Below are 20221 nucleotides of genomic sequence, written 5' to 3'. Positions count from 1 at the left end.
ACGGACCAACACCGCTCCCGTCAAGAACAACTCCCCCGGAAGCAATCTCCACTGCATCCTGGTCAACACCCGATCCATCCACAGGCACGCCATCGAACTGTGGAACCTCATCAACTCTACGAACCCGGACATCGCCTTCCTCACCGAGACCTGGATGAATCCCTCCTCGGCACCCGACATCGCCATAGCCATCCCCGACGGCTACAAAATCATCCGGAAAGACCGCACCAACCGCATCGGAGGAGGCATCGCCATCGCACACAAAAACTCCATCCGCATCTCAACCAACACCGACAACTCACTCCCCGACGCCGAACATCTCCACTTCACGATCCACAGCGACCCCCAAGACCACCCTCAGAGGCACCCTCATGTACAGACCACCAGGACCCCGCACCAAGTTCAGCGAAGACATCGCAGACTTAGTCAACCCTCACGCACTCTCGTCCACCGACTACATCCTCCTAGGAGAGCTCAACTTTCACCTGGAGAACCTCACCGACAACAACACCACCGCCTTACTGGACAACCTCACCAACCTGGGACTGAATCAGCTAGTCAACACACCCACCCACTACGCCGGACACACGCTCGACCCCATCTTCTCCTCCAGCAAACACATCACCTTCAGCCACACCACCGAACTCACCTGGTCGGACCACAGCTGCGTCCACTTCATCTTCAAGAAGACCACTGTGCACCACCACACCCAGCAACCACCAAGAAGACACTGGACTCGTATCACCACGGATCAGCTCGCATCAACCCTCTCCCAGAACCGACCCACCAGCACCACCGACCCAAACGAAGCCGCCAACAACCTCACCAACTGGATCTCTGACTGCGCCGACCTCCTGGCCCCCCTGAAAACTCAAGCCAGCACCAACAACCACAAGAAAAACTCCTGGTTCACCCCCGACCTCAAGGACTCGAAGAAAGAATGCCGCGCCCGCGAGAAGACGTGGCGCCTCAACCAGACCGAAGAGAACATGTCAGCTCTCAAGGACGCCACCCGCAAACACCACCAACACCTCCGCGCCGCACGAAAAACAGCCTACCGAAACAGACTTGACGACAACGCCCACAACAGCAAGGAACTATTTGGCATCGTCAAAGAGCTCTCCAACCCGGACGCAGAAAACAACTCCATCCCCCCATCACAGGACCTCTGCGACTCCCTCGCGACCTTCTTCCACCACAAGATCACCGACATATACAACAGCTTCCCGACCACCGACACGAACGCCCCCCCCCCCCCCCCCCGGAACCCGCTACCGACATCACCACCATCCTCACCTGGAGCCCAACCACCACCGAGGAGACCACCCGCGTCATGAACTCGATCCACTCCAGATCCCCATCGGACCCCTGCCCGCACCACATCTACAACAAAGCCGACGACATCATCGCACCGCACCTCCGAGATGTCATCAACGCCTCCCTCACCACCGCCACCTTCCCGGAGAGCTGGAAACACGCAGAGCTCAACGCCCTCTTAAAGAAACCCACAGCAGACCCCACCGAACTCAAAAACTTCCGGCCCATCTCTCTCCTGCCGTTCCCCGCCAAAGTGATTGAGAAAATTGTCAACACTCAACTCTCCAACACCCTGGAAACCAACGACTCCCTCGACCCCACACAGTTCGGTTTCAGGACCAACCACAGCACCGAAACCGCCCTCATCGCAGCCACGGACGACATCAGAGCCCTGACCGACAAGGGTGAGACCGTGGCCCTCATACTCCTGGACCTCTCCGCAGCCTTCGACACGGTCTGCCACCGCACCCTGATACGACGCCTCAGCAACGCCGGCATCAGAGGCAAGGCCCTCGAATGAATCATCTCCTTCCTCTCCGGAAGGACTCAGAGAGTCCGCCTGCCCCCCTTCAGATCCACAGCCACGGAGATCATCTGCGGCGTACCTCAAGGATCCTCCCTCAGCCCCACTCTCTTCAACATCTACATGACCCCCCTGGCGAACATCGCACGCAAACACGGACTGGACCTTATATCATACGCCGACGACACCCAGCTCATCTTATCACTCACAAACAACCCCACCTCAGCTAGGACCAGACTTCATGGAGGAATGAAGGAAGTGGCGAACTGGATGACAGACAGCCGCCTGAAACTGAACGCCGACAAGACGGAGGTCCTCATCCTCGGCCCCACCCCCACCGCATGGGACGACTCCTGGTGGCCCCCCGCCCTAGGCAGCACTCCCCAACCCACCGACCACGCACGCAACCTTGGCTTCATCCTGGACTCATCCCTCACCATGACCAGACAGGTGAACTCGGTGACCTCAGCATGCTTCAACACCCTCCGCATGCTCCGCAAGATCTTCCGCTGGATCCCCACCGACACCAGAAAGACCGTCACCCACGCCCTCGTCACCAGTCGCTTGGACTACGGGAACACCTTGTACGCGGGCATCACCACCAAGCTGCTGAGGAAACTCCAACGGATCCAGAACGCTGCCGCAAGACTCATCCTGGACATCCCTCGCCACCACCACATCTCAGGACACCTGAAAAAACTCCATTGGCTCCCCGTCAACAAGAGGATCACCTTCCGACTCCTCACCCACGCACACAAAGCCCTTCACAACCTCGGACCCAAACTCATCAACAACCGCGTCTCCTTCTACACTCCTCCGCGCACTCTACGATCCGCCGGACAGGCCCTGGCAGCCGTACCCCGCATCCGCAAAGCCACCGCCGGAGGAAGATCCTTCTCTTTCCTGGCAGCGAAGACCTGGAACTCTCTGCCCAGCCACCTTCGCGCCATACCTGAACACCTCTCCTTCAGAAGGCAGCTCAAGACCTGGCTCTTCGAGCACTGACCCTCCCCTCCCTCCCCAGCGCCTTGAGACCCTTTATGGGTGAGTAGCGCGCTTTATAAATGCGAATGATTGATTGATTGATTGAGGTTTCAAAAACCATGTAGCATCCCCATTGGTGCATGTTCTGCCAATTAATATCTCCTGTCTGTCATCACCTCATTTTTTGAGACAAAGTGCCTGATTTAGATCTTGGCGAATGGGTTACTCCGTCACAACTTTGGATATCCCATCCACCGAAATATAAATCCCATAGGATATAATGGGGTTTATTCAGCCAACGGGATATCCATCACCGTTGTGACAGAATAACCCATCTGCCAAGATTTAAATCAGGCCCAACGTGTTGGACTTGACCCTCTCTGCAGGATCACCCCAAACCTTTTGCCTTCCCCCCTCATGTTTTCTGGACCTGTTTGTTGACTTTTAGGGCTCTGTGCACTTTACCACTATAAACCAGTGCTAAAGTGCCTGTACTCTCGCCTTTAAATGTGGTAGAATTGGTTTACAACCCAATTGGCATATATAATTTACTTATAAGTCCCTAGTTAAGTGGTATACAATGTACCTAGGGCTAGTAATTTCAATGCTACTAGTAAGCCTACAGCAATCCACTTAAGTAGCCCCTTAATTCATGCCTCAGCCATCCCATTGCAACCCGTTTAAACTGCCAATTGGACTTGGCAAAATAAACCTTTTCCAAAGCCTAGAACCCCCCTTTTTAGATCGAGCCTGAGTCTCGCGCATGCGCTGGTCAGCAAGACTGCTTGAGTGGAGTATGGAGGAGAAGCTCCGCCCACTCTCCGTCCATGATTGTCATTGGCTTGTCAGTGTCCTTCCTAAGTGCTGGCTTCTAATTCCTAAAGAGACTTGTTAGTCCCTCCTTACTACTGCTTGGTCTTCATCTGTAACCTCCCATGGCGACTGGCTCCTTTACTTCGGTCGGTACTAGATACGTGCTGTTAAGTGTGTAAGCACTATTTTCTTTATTGAGTTTCTCTTGCTGCAGGCATGACGTGCTTTACTTACGTTCAGCACGCCATGCCCGCTTTCTCTTTTGAAGCAGCCGGGAATGCAATAGGTCTCGCATATTTTGCACAGAGATCCCTGTGTGTAATCTCTTTTTACTGCCGCACCTGTACTACGGTGTATGCCTTTTATATGGTTTACAAGATCTCCATGACTACCGGTCAAGCAGACATTTTCTATAAACACCTCCTCTGATTTTGCTCCACTTGGTCAGCTATTTTTGAACTGTATATCTGTAATCTCAGTAATAAAGTCCAAACTGTCAAACATAGACCTAGCAGCTAAAAAGAAAAGTATGTTTTAAATTGATATAGAAATCACAAGGTGAGTAAACCAACTTAAATTAATTTTACTTCAGCCACCCACTACATTATCGCAGTATTTTGAAATAGGAACCAATTATAATGTACAGTTTACCTCTGGAGTTAAATCTTTTATATTGTTACTTTCTACGGAATTCCTACAGACGAGAAGTAAATATTCCTACTGAGATGGCCGTTGTCACTGTCGGTTGATATCCGCCCTCCAGTCCACGCAGCTTCTTTCCCAACGACTTCCGCCCTGAACTACGTAAAGATGTAATGCCCGCAAACGTCAAAGCTGAGTCAGGAGATGGGAATATTTCCTGTTTCTATTTTTATGTTGTAAAGTGGCGTGTCAAAGCAAGGGCGGTGCTAGTGATGGTTCTGCCCACTACAACCTTCGCTTCCTGGTTTATCCAAATATATTATCACAACACCGGCGCACTAGTCGAAGTTTAACCCTGGGCACTGTTGACCCACTGAACCTTCTCGCTAGCCACACAACAGATAGCGGGCTGCCAATGGCAGAGAATGAGGACCACCCTAGCGAGTGGAGCCGACTGGAGTCCTCTCTCCTCAGCAGCATTCGACACTTCAGGGATCTCTATCTGCCGAGTGTGAGAAGACGCAGTGAGAATGCATCAGTCATGCAGGGGCACAATGCCAATGGCGAGAACACCTGCGCCCTGCAGTGCCTACCGGTTTGTTGCCTTGCCTCGTAATTTCAGAGCTCTCAAGTTTTTATAACTCCCAGGGGAGTGAGATATAATTACCTTATTTAATTACGTCAGAGAAGTAATTATAAATAATTTGAAAAACGTGTGACTTGCAAAGTAGTAAGCCAGCTCTCTAATGTGTCCAAAGTGATCCCTTTTTCTGTCAACTGAAGCTGTCTTTGTGAGAACTGGTGTAGAGGAAGAGCTTCATGATTTCTTGCAGAAGCTGCTATTCAGACACCAGAGATTTCAATAGTCCAATTTAGATTTTAGGTTCTAGCCCTTCTCACCAGGTGTGACATTTTGCTTGTTAATAGATATGTCACCCCTAGGTTAGGCCCTAAACAGCCCATAGGGAATGGTGCATTGCATTTAAAAAGTTGGACTTGTACTTTTAAGTTTTACATGTTCTGGTAGTGAAAACTCCTACTTTCGTTTTTCACTACCGCAAGGCCTGCCTCTCCCATGGGACAACATTGGGTTACGTTACTACATTTGATAAGTGATTACTATTGTTTGGGAACAGGTAGAAATGTCATGTTTGGTGTCTAAGTAGTTGAAATTTAAAACCTACTTTAATGGTAAAGTCGAACTTTAAGTTACAGTCCTGAAAATGCCACTTTTAGAAAGTGGGCATGTTCTTGTCATAACCATTTGGTCCCTGAAGCATGTTTCCAGTTAGCCGTTGTGTATTCCTCTCAGACAGTATCACAAAAAAGGGGACTAGTTGTTAGCAGGATGGGTTATCCTGACCTAATGGGAGGGGCAGAGCTGTCACCTGCCACACTTGCATGTCAAAGGAGCTGCCTCAGCACACACACTAAGAACTTCCAAATAGCTTTTTGTGACTCCAGACATCCTGGGACCAGGGCAGGGAGGGAAGAAATTCCAGAACCAGATGTGGAGGGAAGTCTAGAAGTTTCTCCCACTTCAAAACTGGCACCAAGTATAAATAGTGGACCCTCAGATCTGCTCTTTTGGACCTGTGGATATTACAGAAGGACTGCCCTGCTGTATGAAAAGGAAGACTGGGCCTGCTCCCTTCTTCCCAGGCTACCTGAAGTGTCTCCAAGGGTCAGCTGACGCTGACCTCCTGTTCAGAGCTAGAGAGACATAACAAGATTGAGAGGCCTCCTTGTAACTGCTCAGCTGACCTGCTGCAACTTGACCTGCCTGGGCCTGTCTGAGCTCTGCTGGCCTCTGAAAAGTGAGTCCCTAGTCCCCAAGAGGTTCCTCCTCAGGCCCTATGCCCTTAGCTTGCATCAGAACGCACTCCTCTAAAGAATAAGAAAAAATCCTGAAGTTTTGGGCTTATCGCAACTGCGAATGGGGCTTTTCGCTCCGAGATCTTGCCCCACAACGCGCAGCTCAGGTTGACTCAACCCTTTGCGCTATAGTAACCGCAAGAAACGCAGGATCTGAACTTCGTGCTGCAGCATCGACAGCCCATAGTGACTGCCAATTCGAAACTCCAGCAACGACCGTCTACGATGCCGAACAGGATCTTTGTGCCACAGAAACGTCCCTCTATGATGCCCGTCCTGCTCTTCACACAGCAGTGACGACCTCCCGCAGTGCTCTCCCTGCTCCTTGCTGACTCCTCCGCGTGAACTAGAGCCTCCATGCTGGACTTTGAGAAGGTAACATTTTCAGTGGGACTAACATGGTTCCTGTATCTGGCACGTGCTCCATTCCTGTTAACCTGAACTTGTGACTTTCACCTGGTCTTACATGCCAGATAACCGCGAGTGGTGCTTTGTGCTTTTAGGTACAGTACTTACCTTAAATGTTGGAAATTGAATATCTCCGGTTGTACTGATTGGATTTTTGTCATTTAGGTGTCAAATAATTTGTTAAATGCTACTCTGTTTTCTGAATAAGTATGGGATTTTTCTTGTGTTGTGCGTTCCCTTTGCTTTTTAAATGCTGTATAACCACTTTACACATTGCCTCTAAGTTAAACTTGACTACTTTTGTGCCGGGCTACCACAGGGAAAAGCACGGATTAATTTACTTACTTTTTGTGTTTTACCCTGACAAGGACTGTGGTTGTTGCTTGAGTAGGGTTTCACCCTGCCTCAACCAAACATAATTTCTCTCACAAAGAATTTTCCTTGAGGTGGCAGAGTGGTTTGTTCTTATTTCTCGAAAGATTTGTATCAGTGTGACTTCATCTTGAGTATGGTTGGCCTGCTGGGCCACTGAGCCAGAATTAAAGAGGCTGGACTTTCCATTGTGCCATTACTTGCCACACCCAAATTCTCATGGCTGGCCTGGGCTCCCTTGGTCTACCTCTTTTATTGTATTATGTTCTGTTGCGGCTGTCGACCAAGCCCAGTCATTCATGATCTGCCGTCACAGCCTTGGGCCTGTGAACAACCACACTGTGCGTGGAATCCTCTTTGCAGGGGCAGCTCCTCCATGTGGGTGGAGGAGCGTTGCCCCACTGCTTTCTCGCAGTGCGAGAAGCAGAAACCTAAAATGTCATTATAAATACCATTTTATGTTTCTGCTTCTCACACTGTGAGAAAGCAGAAGGCTTTGGTTGGGGGCGGTTGGGTAGGCGGTCCTGCTCCTGGGCAGGGGAGGAGTGGCTTGCCCACTGTTGTGGGAGCTGACTGCTTGGTCAGCCCCAGGGCCCACCAAACCAGTCATACACACTCTGCCCTTTTCTCCATGTAGGCTGCATGCAGCCTACATGGAGAAAATGGCCTCCCCACAGACGCCTGTGCGGTCGGCATCCCACCCAACCACAACAGTGCTGTTGCAGCATTGTGATTGGCTTAGGGGAGGAGAGGGAGGCTGCCTGCTTCCTGTGTGGTGAGGACGCGGGACGACGCGGGACAGGACCGGGCCGCGAAGGTAAGTTACATTTTCTTAAATGTATTTAAAATTAGCCCCCCTTGCCTCCCCCCGTCAGACCGATTTTGCTGGACTGTTCCCATGAGGAGCAGGGTCAAGACTGATTTGCATATGGCTGGGTCCAAACTGGGGTGGCATAGTGAGCAGAAGAATGATAGATTAAACCCAGATCTCATGACTGAGTGTGAGTGGTTGAAAAGTTTCAGCGCTCCGTCCATCATCTTGTTGTGTTTGCTATGTTCGCCCGAAGTGGCCAAGGGTATGCCCCGTCGTGGGTCCCTCGCTTGCTGTGCCACTGGATTCATGCTAACCTGGCTGATGAGGGGTGATACCCCGAAACCGGTCCCAGGATGCTTGTTTCCGGTCCAGGCATCACCTGGCTTGGCAGTTCGGGCTGGACTGTTGCTATGAGGAGCAGGGTCAAGACTGATTTGTATATGGCTGGGTCCAAACTGGGGTGGCATAGTGAGTTAAAGAACAATGGATTAAACCCAGATCTATTGACCGGGGGTGAGTAGTTGAAAGGTTTCAGTACTCCGTCCATCTTCTTGTTGTGTTTGATATGTTGCCCTAAGTGGCCTTGTTGTGTTTGCTACGATGCCCTAAGTGGCCAAGGGTATGCCAGACGTGGGTTCCTTGCCCGCTGTTCAACTGGATTCAAGCTAGCCTAGCTGATGATGGATTTAGGCCCAGATCTCTGTACTGGGGCTTAATGTGTGGCATTGTTTCAACATTCCGTCCATCAATTGTTCTTTTTGGATTTGCAGGCCTAAGTCGGAAGGGTATCTACAGACATGGATCCTGTGCTCACCATCCCACTGGAGCCAAGCTAGCCTGGCTGATGAGGGGTGATACCCTGAAACCAAGCCGGTCCCAGGATGCTTGTTTCTGGTCCAGGGAGACCCTGGCATGGCAGTTCGGGCTGAAGTGTTCCCATGGGGAGCAGGGCCAAGACTGAATTGCATATTGCTGGATCTAAACAGGAATGACATGGTGTGCAAAAAAAGAAGGATTTAGGCCCAGATCTCTTTAGTGGGATTGAATATTCGACATTTTAGGCATTCCGTCCATTAATTGTTCTTTTTGTGTTGGTTGCTCTAAGTGGAAAGGGTATGCCCAGACGTTGGTCCCGTGCTCATGATGCTACTAGAGTCAAGCTAGCCTGGCTGATGAGGGGGCGATACCCTGAAAATGCTCCCAGGATGCTTGTTTCCAATCCAGAGTGGACCTGGCCTGGCAGTTTGGGCTGGACTGTTTCCATGGGGAGCAGGGCAAAGACTGATTTGCATATAGCTGGGTCTAAACTGGAATGGCATGGTGTTCAAATGAACGATGGATTTAGGCCCAGATCTCGATACTGGGGCTGAATGTTTGACAATGTTGCAGCATTCCGTCCATCGTTTGTTCTTTTTGCCGTTATATCCATGAAAGCAGCATCGGGATTGGGCGGAGCGGGCTGGTTGTGCACTCCATCGGAGACAGGCAGCCTGTGCCTGCTGTTGTTCTCCACCCAGCAAAGCAGCCGATTGAAGAGATGCCAGTGTGAATGTAGGTTTGGCCGGCTTAAGACTGCCGGCCAAACTGACATGCGCACTGACAGCGGGACCCACCACTCCTCTTCCATTTTTTGTATGGCTCCGCCTCCCAAGACTCGCTCCTGACAATAAATAAACTTATAATAAAACTGGTGTTATCATTTTATTTTTCGTTTGCCTCTGCAGGCAGGGGGGAGACGTTCCTCTGCCATACGGAGGAGTCGCAGCTTGCGAGTCCACCCCCAGTGAAAGAAACTGTAACTGTGGATTCAAATCGGGGCTTCCTCTTTCGCTAATGCGCTGTCGTCAATACAGGGGGCAACTGGCAGAGCTAATGCGCTGTCCTCAATACAGGGGGCAACTGGCAGAGTTGGTACATGCACTGGAGACGACACATTTTTACTGTAGTCAGATATACTGTCTCGGCCTGCACCAGGGGTACACCAGGACTAGGTGCCTTCTGTATGTAACATATGTATACATATCGGTGGGAATTTGCCAGCACTTGTGTTAGATAATTTGTTCCTTCTTCCTTAGCACGAGGTTCAAGGCCCCTCACGCACCTTTCCTGTGTTTTTTAGGACATCGCTGTGAAATAGATTATTCCACGGAAGCCCTCTACGCAGCGTCCAGGCGAGAAGGATTTAACGATGTTGTCAGAGGAAGGATTCTGTCCGGAAATTATTTCTTATTAAAAGAGTAAGAGATTATTTTTCAGCGCGCTGTACATTTAATGAGCATGTTAACAATGGACGCATCTAGCGAGGCATCAGGTTGGGACGTGTACCTTGTCTTCTGCTGGATGGAGTGGGTGGCGTAAGCCTGTTTGTGGAGCTCGCCATCTCATTACGCCGAAAGCTCCGGAGCAAAACAGTTTTGAGGAAGAGAAAGAAATTCAGAGTTCTGCAGGCCAGAGCCGTGAATATTTTTGGCGTTTGGTAACAGAGGTACAGGATCACAACAGTGCATGAGTGACGTCCAGTGGCGTGCTGCACACTGAATGAAGTGCCCATTCCTGTTCCTTTTTAAACTTGTGAATTGTTTTTCTTGTTTCTGTCTTCAGGGGTTGTCTTGTAACATCGGTCTCCGCCAACAGCAAATGTAGCTGGCATGCTAGAATGTAAAATGAGGAGCAGGTTGTCAGATGGAATATGCGCACTACTATGTCACAGGCATGGGTAACATAAGGAGATGAAGTGCCTGTATGCCCCACAGTCTCCTGTAGGTGGCAGTGCAGCACTGGGCCTAGTGGGAAGATAATTTCGTTTTCTCTCCCGACAGAATGGTGGCATGCGCATGGTCTAGCTGCCAGATTGAACAGAGCAAGAATCTGACTGATAGACGGACAGCTGGACGTCCCAGAAATCTGCACTTGAAGAGCACCCACAGAATAGATGAAGCCTCCATGGAGGCCTTGGCGCACCCAGGATATATTCACAGAGTCTGAGAATGAAGGGTCCCCATAGAACTGGATAACCCAGGAAGTAGGCCAAGAAGTAGACCAGTTGACACGGTGTCCATGATGAGCCCCGGGGCAGGTTCCCCTGGAATGGAATGACACCCCACACTCAGGTGGCTGGGAGTGGTCATATGGTGGGATGGAGGCCAGGGGGGACCTGTAAATAGGCTGGCATTGAGGGGCAGCTCATTGATGCAACGAGTTCTGTGGATGCATTGGGGTGGGTGGTGACCTCTGAACTGAAATTATGCCAACGGAAGAACTAAAGAGGATCCTTGCGGCAGCCATTTTCGGCTGCCTTGTCACTTGCTTTAGCCTATGCTCATGCAGCATACTGCTCGCGATGCTGGCCCTTTTCCACAATTTTTGGGAAGGTTCTGCAAATGCAGGGCATGAGGCTCTGTTGAAGATAGCCTGCAATGACTGGTGTTAGAAGAATATAAGGATGATTGGGTGCCAAATGTCTGCTATTTAAAAAACACAGAAGTAAAAGTGTTGCAGGGGAAAGTTTTGGAACAATTGTTTTTTCACTACAGCTCTTCTTTGGCCATGTCTACCATTTCTAAACACTTTAAATAAAATATGTTACTTTTACATATCTTATTTTACTGACCATAACCGAATTTTTCAGGGCTGGAACTTGTAACTTCCAGATGACCATATTTCCTGGTATACAACTCACTGAGCCACCCTGCTGGATATGTCTGAGAGGGCCTTCTTCCCAAAATGTGTCCCCATTGGAGCGCAAATATGTGCCCCTTTAAGTGAATCCTCAAGAAGGCTTTCTGACCTTGTGGTCATTTGCAGAACTTGAGAGCAGCTCCTGCACTGCCAAAATCCAAGACGCGGCGCTAAGAGGTTTTGCCATGTTTTGGGGACATCACACATAAAGCATTGTCTGCTGCTCTCCTCCACACTGAATCCAGGGAGCCTTTACTGTCGTAGATCACAGGTCTTGCCACCTATAGACGAAAGAGCACTGCGTCCTGTGACCCACAATGCACATTAGAGAAGCGCAGGTCAGCAGGGGACTACCACAGAGATCACTTCCTACACCTCACCTGCTTTCTTTCTTTTAACCACATCACCAGAATAACCTTCAATTTAGGTAAAGGGGCGAGGAGGAGGTGGGGAAAAAGCTTCTGGTACGTGTCTCAAAGATCGAAAATCTAAAGATACCAGAAACAAACCTTATTTTAAGTGTCACATGTTATGGAGGAGGGGGTGAATTCAGTGTGCCTTAGTCTGTTGACAATGGTCCTGTCAGCTTTGTATGGTGGATCATTGCCTTTTAGTACAGTACTATGTCTCAATACAAAAAGCTGAAAGTCTCTGACTACAGCCTCATTTTAATAAAATTACATAGGGTCCTTCTTGCTGCTTGTCAGACTTCTCTCGAGCAGTCCTGACACATTCGGGCGTTCTGGGGAAGTTTGTGTGTTGGGGGTCATGGGTTTTACAGGGGTGAAGTTATGTTATGTTAATAAGATTTATAAAAGCGCACAAATATCCAAGGGTGTCTTGGCGCTAGTGGCCTGTCGGATGCAATGGGCTCCTGCTTTTCTTGTGTAGGCCTTCGAGGTTGGGTCGGTTGGCTAATCTGCTCAATCAGACAACTAAATGGCAGGAGATGGGCCAGTAGCCCTGCCGCAGAGCCCAGTGAGCCCTGGGGTTTTAAGGCCTGGATGTCCAAATCCCTGGGAGTAGTGGTCTTTTGTGGCACTGGTCTTCACAGCCTCCTCAAGCCATGCCAACTGTACTCATTGTGCTCTTTAGTAGTACTAGAATTGTAATGGAATTTCAGGGGAGATACTTAACCCCTTGAGTGCCCATGACGAGATGGTCTCGTCATGGGCCGTGGTTGCGCTCTGCCTATGACGAGACTATCTCGTCATGAACCCCGCCCGCTAATTCAACGCCCGGCACAGGGCGGGGAAAGGGCGGGTCACACAAGGGGTTAAAGCATTGAAAACCAATCGTATAATCCAAATATGGCGCTGGCAGGAAAGGAAAACATTGTTACGTAGGGGTTGCAATTCTGTCTTTACAAAACGTGATGCACTTTCTTACATCAAGTGAGTCTCAATAATTCGGTGTTTTTAATATTATCAACACCAGTTTATTTGTGATAAGCAATGCTTTTATTGTCTGAAAGAAGCCAGTGGTTTGAAATAACTCCCACCCAATGTGAATCCTTTTTACCAAGAGACAGCAGCAAAGGAGAGATACAGCATTTAAACACCATCTGAAAAAAGTCCGTATAGAAAACATCTGACCCTGAAAAGACAATGATGTGTAGGAACATTTGAATGTATGTTCTTTTGTATGTGACTGTGATTTACTGGAGTTTTATTTTCGGGCGGAGTTTCGTACTTCCGGTAATGGAATGCCACACACCTTCACCTTGTTTGTTGTATTATTCTGCAACTCTCTCGTCCCACATGACACTATATTTCATACTTCCCTTGAGATGTGTGTCTTTGTAAGAGATGAAAGAGTTGAAAGGAGATGTGGGTGTTCTGGGTGGAGGCACAGTAGTGAGGTGAGGCAGTTGTTTCAGTGAGGTTTTTGCACACTAATGGTGAGCTGAACATTCGAGAGTAGGTTTACTTTCACGTGAAGAAAACTAATTATTAGGAGGCCCGAAAAAGAAGTGATTGTCATCACCACTCTTGATTGAAGGAGGGGTGCGGGGGGACTGGAGTGGGGGGGGGGGGGTTAAAAGCGATGCAGATGACACTGGTAAGATTAGAAGAGGGTTTTGGCATGGTGGAGAAGGATAGTTGGTAACCACCAGTTTGGTTAACTATGGAATTATGCATTTTAGCAACCAGGACTAATGTGAGGCTAATTCCAAGATAGCTAATTAAGTGAGCCATTCATGGATGATGAAGACCGTGTCATCATGAGACAGGCATACATCTAAACACGATTTCGGTAGGAATGAATCCAGGGACTGATGTATCATTGGGTAGGCCATTCACAGTGGCTGCAAATTGCGAGCCGACATTTTGTAATCTTTCCAGCATATTTTAATGAAACCGATATGCTAATTAGTCACAATTCAAAATGTATATTTGTAGATAGTTGCAAAATCTCCTGCCTCATGATTATTAATTAGACAAGATGCATTATAGGATCCTCTACAAATAAATGAGAACACAGAGTTGGATGCCTACCAGGATCCACAGACCTCCATACCTGTGTTTGTATACCCAGCATGCAAATATTTTTTTGTAAAGGAAGTGCAGATGCGCTTTAGATGAAAATAGGAATGCATCGTTGAAAGCCTGCAGTGGTTCTCTGGACTAAAGTTTGCTGTCCCTGAGCCAGCCTAACATCACTCCCAAACAGGAAAATGTGGTCACAAACCATTAATACGTTCCGTTGCGACTCGCAAGTATGAGGGAAGACCCCATAGCTTCCTATACTTGTTATTCAGAAAGGGCCGCATTAGCCATTTTATTGGAAGGACTTAGGTTTTTTGCATATTCTAAAAAGGTATTTTGTTGTTGAAAACTCAGATTTTCCGAATCACAGGCTTAGCAACTGCAAAATGCCTTTCCACATCAGGCCCCAGTTCAAGCTAGAAAACGTTTTTTAGGAGGAAGTTCCAAGATTGCATTGGGTGGAATTTGTTTCTGGTAGGTGATAATGCCAATCTTTAAAGTCGGGTATATCATTATTTTTATAAAGTTTGAGCATATAGGGCGATAGGACCTTGGGGCGTGCCACATGACATGGAAGAGTGGGTACCGGGGAAGCAGGACAAATTCATAACCTCCCTTAGAAATGAGGGAAGGCTGTGGAAGAAAATCCCTCTGATTTACATTTGAATGGATAGTGTAGAGTAGTGTATCCTTTGGTTGTCCATTTCAAAGGCTGCCCAAGAGGAGTATTGGTTAGCATGTATCGCTTTCATCCTCAAACCCATCATACACAACTGCATGTTATACTCCTTGTGTAAGCTGGCTCAGAAACTAGAATTGAGTAGAGGAGATTCTATTTCTTTGTGTGTTTTTATAGTTGGCAGACCATAGATCTTCTGTTTTTTAATTTAGAATGGGAGCCTTTGCCTGATCTGAGGTTGTAGAACTCTGCAGGGTGCACGTGAGTAGTTCTGCGCCCCGAAAAGAGTTTTGCAAACTTTAGGGTTGAGTGGAATGTAATTCGAGAGAGATGTTTTTACAATCCTGTGGAGAGCAGAGCTGAATTCAGTAGGAGCTTCGTAAATTAACCACAGTGATGGTGTTCACAAAGGGAGTTTAATGGCGCAAAGTTAACAACATGCTAGTGAGGTCCTCCAGATGTTATCAAAAAAGAATAAAGAGGCCTTGGGGAATATGTATAAGGAAACGACACGGTGCTGTGGTAAATACAGTTCGAGGCATGTGGGCTGCTGAATTCATATCTGTGCATAGATCGCCGCCTAGTGTTGGGTCCGGATGTTTGCACGTTGTTGTCCTGGAAGAGTCTTCGAAGTATCCTGAGATAGGTGACTCCTCCCCTGGACCACAGTGTGCATGGGCATCATCTCCATCCTCAGATTGTTTTTTTCCGCCATTGGGTTCGGATGTGCTTATCTTGACTCAAGTTAGGAAGGAAAAACTTTTTTTTTTTCAGGCCAAAAGGCCTTTAGTTTGCGTCGGTACTGTTCCCGATCGGTATCGACAGTTACTGGTTAGTTTACTGACTTCAACAACAACTTTTTCGCATCGTATCCGACCATCGACCCTACATCGACGATGGAATCGAGGACACCATTCAAGCGGTGTCCTGTTTGCAATGCGAAATATCCCCATGTCGACGTCCACCCGGTGTGCAACAAATGCCTTTCACCGGATCACGACGAATCCACATGTATGGCCTGTGCCCGATTCCGATCCAAGAAGACTCTCCGGAATCGACGAGCGGCGAGACTTGAAGCGCAGCAAGCGGCACCGGCCCCGACCAACATCTTCAGCGCCGAGGACAAAGATGTGGAAGGCGTGGAGAACCTACCCTCCAGCCCCGCTTCCGAACACGATTCCGGATCGGAAGACATCGAAGAACAACTCTTTCACAGGGAAGAAGCCGACACAGAGGTAGGAGACTACGATGAGGCCTTAGGGGCCGAAGAAAGTAGCTCCGGTGACGAGCAAGGCCTACCCGTACAGACGGAGGATATCCCAGTGCGTCAGTCAATGGCTCCGGTCGAGGGATCGCCTTCGGGCCTTACCCAAGACCTATCCCGCAGTTCTTCGGCCCCGCCATCTGGCCCGGCCTCGGACATTCAGCGACAGCCATTAGTGCCCAAAATGACTGGTTTCCCTTCCTCGAAACCGAAACCAAAAGTCGTATCGGTTCCACAGAAACCGAAAGTGAAACTACCAGTGGCCGGATCGAAGCCCTCTACACCTTCGACGCCAGCCAAACCCGTCGGCACCGACCGCACCAAACGGGACTTCGGTGCCGAACTCGCAGCAGCCGACGTCGGCGCCGACACACGGAAAAAGGCCATCGGTACCGCCAAGCCGCCTCGGCCCCCGGCACCGAAACAATCGGCTCCGGCCACAAAGGTCAAAATGGCCGCTGCGTCGCACATCGCTTCGAAAGCAGCACCGAAGGCCCAATCATCGACGTCGTCGACAGCTACTACCTCTCCTCGACTCGATGACCCCGTGGCCCCAAAGAAGTCCACACCTGCCTCTGCAGAACCGCTCGGCGCCAAAGAACCGTCTGCATTACAAGTTCGACAAGTTGCAGCGTCCTTGCAACGCATCAAAGAAAAGGCAGCCCTCCAGGACACGTCGGGCTCCGAGCCGAAAAAAGCTGAAAAAGCTTCTCCAGCAATACCCAACATCACTTTTGGACTGCCACCATCCACGGCACCCAAACTGTTTGAAATCAGGACACGTGTCACCCAAACTAGGATCACACCTGCCGAACGCTCTCCTACGGATGAGTCCCACATCATCGATGCCGACACCGGCAGACTTATGCTCCACAAGCGGAGAATATCTTCCGAGCAGCCTTTGGACTCCTACCGGATCCCGCTAAAGAAAAAGCTGCCAGCGGATTCGGAACCAGTTCTTTACGAACGTATCCATACCTCTTACCTAGATCCACAGCCCTTCTCTCCGACACCCTCCGAAACCGATGCTTTGGAGGACTACATGGGTGACGATGTCCCCTACCCCAGAGAGATGGATCCTGAAGGCTAACAGGACCCTGACCAGGCTTGGGATGACCCTGTAGACCCGGGTGCGCCTATGGATACACAGGACACGCAGCTATATGGCGCGAAAACGTCTCCCACAGAGGACACTGCCGCATTCAACGCCCTCATTGAACGTGCTGCGGCCAATCATGGTGTGCAACTCCACTCTGACACAATCGAGGACGATTTTCTAATGGATACTTTCGCATCCTCAGAAAGGAATATCAAAACTCTACCCATGCTGAAAGGTGTCCTTAAACCAGCAAAGGACATTTTCAAAGAACCCACTAGGGCAAGAGTAATAAACCCCAGGATCGACAAAAAATATAGGTCGGCGCCTGGGGACCCTATGTACATTAGAGGCCAGTTGCCTCTAGATTCCATCGTAGTCGCTAATGCTCGCAAAAGGGCGCACTCACAGACTACTGGCGAAGCTCCTCCCCCGGACAAGGAGTCCAAGGTGCTAGAGACCTCCGGCAAACGGATTGCAGCCCAGGCAGCTAATATATGGCGTATTGCCAATACCCAGGCGCTCCTAGCTCGCTACGATCGCGCCCACTATGACACATTAGAAACCCTACTCCAACATCTCCCTGACCAATACAAAGAGGGAGCAGAGATCCTCATCAGGGAGGGACAACTCCTCACGAACGCATCCATTAAGTGTGCACTGGATGCCGCAGATACAGCTGCTAGAGCAATAAATACCAGCGTCATGTTACGACGACACGCCTGGTTACGAATCTCCGGATTCAAACCTGAGGTTCAAAATAACATCCTCAATCAGCCGGTCAACCCCGACTACTTGTTCGGACCAGAGGTTGACACCACCCTAGAAAAAATAAAAAAGGACACAGACACTGCAAAGTCCATGGGGGCTCTCCAAACACAGTCCTTTCGGAGTGGCTCCTTTCGTCGCCCCGGAAATAGAGGAGCAGGTAGAGGACAGGGGTCACAGCAAACCTTCAACAAGGGCAACACACAAAGTACTTACGATAAAAACACCCGGGGTGGATATCGTGGCTCCAGCACAAAGGGTAGAGGACGCGGATACGGCAATACCAGGTCCTCCCCCAAGAACAAACAGTGACGCCCTCTCCCTTCCTCCCGACCACATAACACCTGTCGGGGGAAGGCTACAAAGGTTCCTGTCCACGTGGAACTCCATCACCACGGACAGGTGGGTCAAAGATATTATCAAACACGGTTACTGCCTAGAATTAACCTCCACTCCACCCACCATACCACCAAAACACCGTCCTATGTCCTCAGAGCACTTAGCGCTATTACAGCAGGAAGTGCTAAGTATGCTGGAAAAAGGCGCAATAGAGGTCGTGCCCGTCCACGAGCAAGGTACGGGGGTGTACTGCCTGTACTTCTTAATACCAAAAAAGGACGGGTCACTCAGACCTATACTAGACCTGAGACCCCTCAACCGCTACATTCTCTCAGAGCATTTCCACATGCTCACCCTACAACAAGTCCTCCCGCTGCTCAAACAGGGAGACTTCCTGGCCACGCTAGACCTCAAAGATGCGTATTTCCACATACCCATTCACCCCTCACACAGAAAATATCTCAGGTTCACTATTCAAGGGCAGCACTACCAGTTCAAGGTTCTTCCCTTCGGCGTGACAACAGCACCCAGAGTTTTCACAAAGTGCCTAGCTACTGTGGCTGCACATCTACGGAGGCAACAAATTCACGTCTACCCTTACCTGGACGACTGGCTTGTTCAGGCAAAGTCAGCCCAGCAATGTGCCAGCCACATGTCCCGCACCATTCACCTTCTTCACAGTCTGGGGTTCTCACTAAATTACCCGAAATCACATCTCCAACCCGCACACGTACAACAGTACCTAGGTGCGACCATAGACACTCTGGCAGCCACAGCTCAGCCAAATTTAGTGAGGATCAACAGCATGCAAATGCTGATTTCCAAGTTCAAACCCCAACACTCCCTTCCCGCGCGAGTGTTCATGCAGCTGATAGGCATGATGGCCTCCTGCATTTTCATAGTCCCACACGCGAGACTACATATGCGCCCGCTTCAGGAGTGCTTAGCACGTCAATGGAATCAGGCTCAAGGGCAACTAAAAGACCTAGTGTTGGTGAGCGGTCGGGCATACAACTCTCTGCATTGGTGGAATCCACAAAACCTTTGCAAGGGCCGACCGTTCCAAGAGCCTGTTCCACAAATAATACTGACAGCGGACGCGTCTCTCCAGGGATGGGGAGCTCATGTACTCAATTACACAGTGCAGGGACTATGGACAATACAGCAAAAGAAGATGCACATCAACCTTCTAGAACTGATGGCAATCTTCCTGGCAATGAAAGCATTCAAAGTACACTTGTGCAACAAAGCCGTGTTGATCCGGACGGACAACATGACTGCCATGTACTATATACAGAAGCAGGGAGGAACACACTCTCCACAGTTGTCTCATCTGGCTCAGAGCATGTGGAAGTGGGCCATTCAGAGGAACATATTCCTCATGGCGGAACACCTCCCCGGCAAGGACAACCAGATGGCGGATCTGCTCAGCAGACACAGCCACCAGATGCACGAGTGGGAGCTACACCCGTCAGTACTCCAACCATACTTCCAACAGTGGGGTCATCCAGAGATAGACCTATTCGCCACAAGCGAAAACGCAAAATGCCAAAGCTTTGCCGCCAGGTTCCCACATCCGCAGTCGCAGGGCAATGCGATATGGATGAACTGGTCCGGCAGATTTGCGTACGCTTTTCCCCCAGCACCATTGATACCGCTGGTAGCACGCAAACTCAGACAACACTTACTGACACTCGTCCTGGTTGCTCCAACATAGGCACGCCAACCATGGTACACCACCTTTCTCGAACTTTCCGTGGTGCCGCATCAAAGGCTGCGGATCAAACCCGCGCATTTGACGCAGAACCATGGAGAGATTCAGCACCCAGATCCGCAACAGCTGAACCTGGCAATCTGGCTCCTGAAGTCCTAGAGTTTGGCTACCTAAACCTGCCACCTGACTGTATGGACATCATTAAGGAAGCTAGAAGACCCACTACCAGAGCTTGATATGCAGCCAAATGGAAAAGGTTCGTCATTTATTGCAATAATAATGACATTAACCCGCTAGACGCATCCATCCAAAACATAATTTGTTACCTCTTACACCTATACCGATGCAATCTGGCGTACACCTCAATACGTGTCCATTTGACCGCAATATCAGCCTATCTCCAGAACAGGCAGCACCTCTCTTTATTCAGAGTGCCTGCCATCAAA

General features: G+C 49.6%; 1 protein-coding gene across 3 annotated transcripts in view; it reads left to right on the top strand.

Annotated features, from left to right (window-relative positions):
• Positions 1 to 20221, top strand: part of QRSL1 (glutaminyl-tRNA amidotransferase subunit QRSL1) — a 108461-nt gene that overhangs the window by 73977 nt on the left and 14263 nt on the right. For all 3 annotated transcript variants that reach the window (XM_085611227.1, XM_085611229.1, XM_085611228.1), the window contains one exon: positions 9868 to 9985. In XM_085611227.1, coding sequence (XP_085467353.1) covers positions 9868 to 9985 — 118 coding nt within the window. The remainder of the gene's footprint in view (positions 1 to 9867; positions 9986 to 20221) is intronic.

The sequence above is a fragment of the Triturus cristatus genome, chromosome 6 (assembly GCF_964204655.1).
Source record: "Triturus cristatus chromosome 6, aTriCri1.1, whole genome shotgun sequence".
Taxonomy (NCBI): domain Eukaryota; kingdom Metazoa; phylum Chordata; class Amphibia; order Caudata; family Salamandridae; genus Triturus; species Triturus cristatus.
The sequence above is the reverse complement of the archived record's forward strand: the minus strand, read 5'-3'. Positions and strand labels throughout refer to the sequence as shown.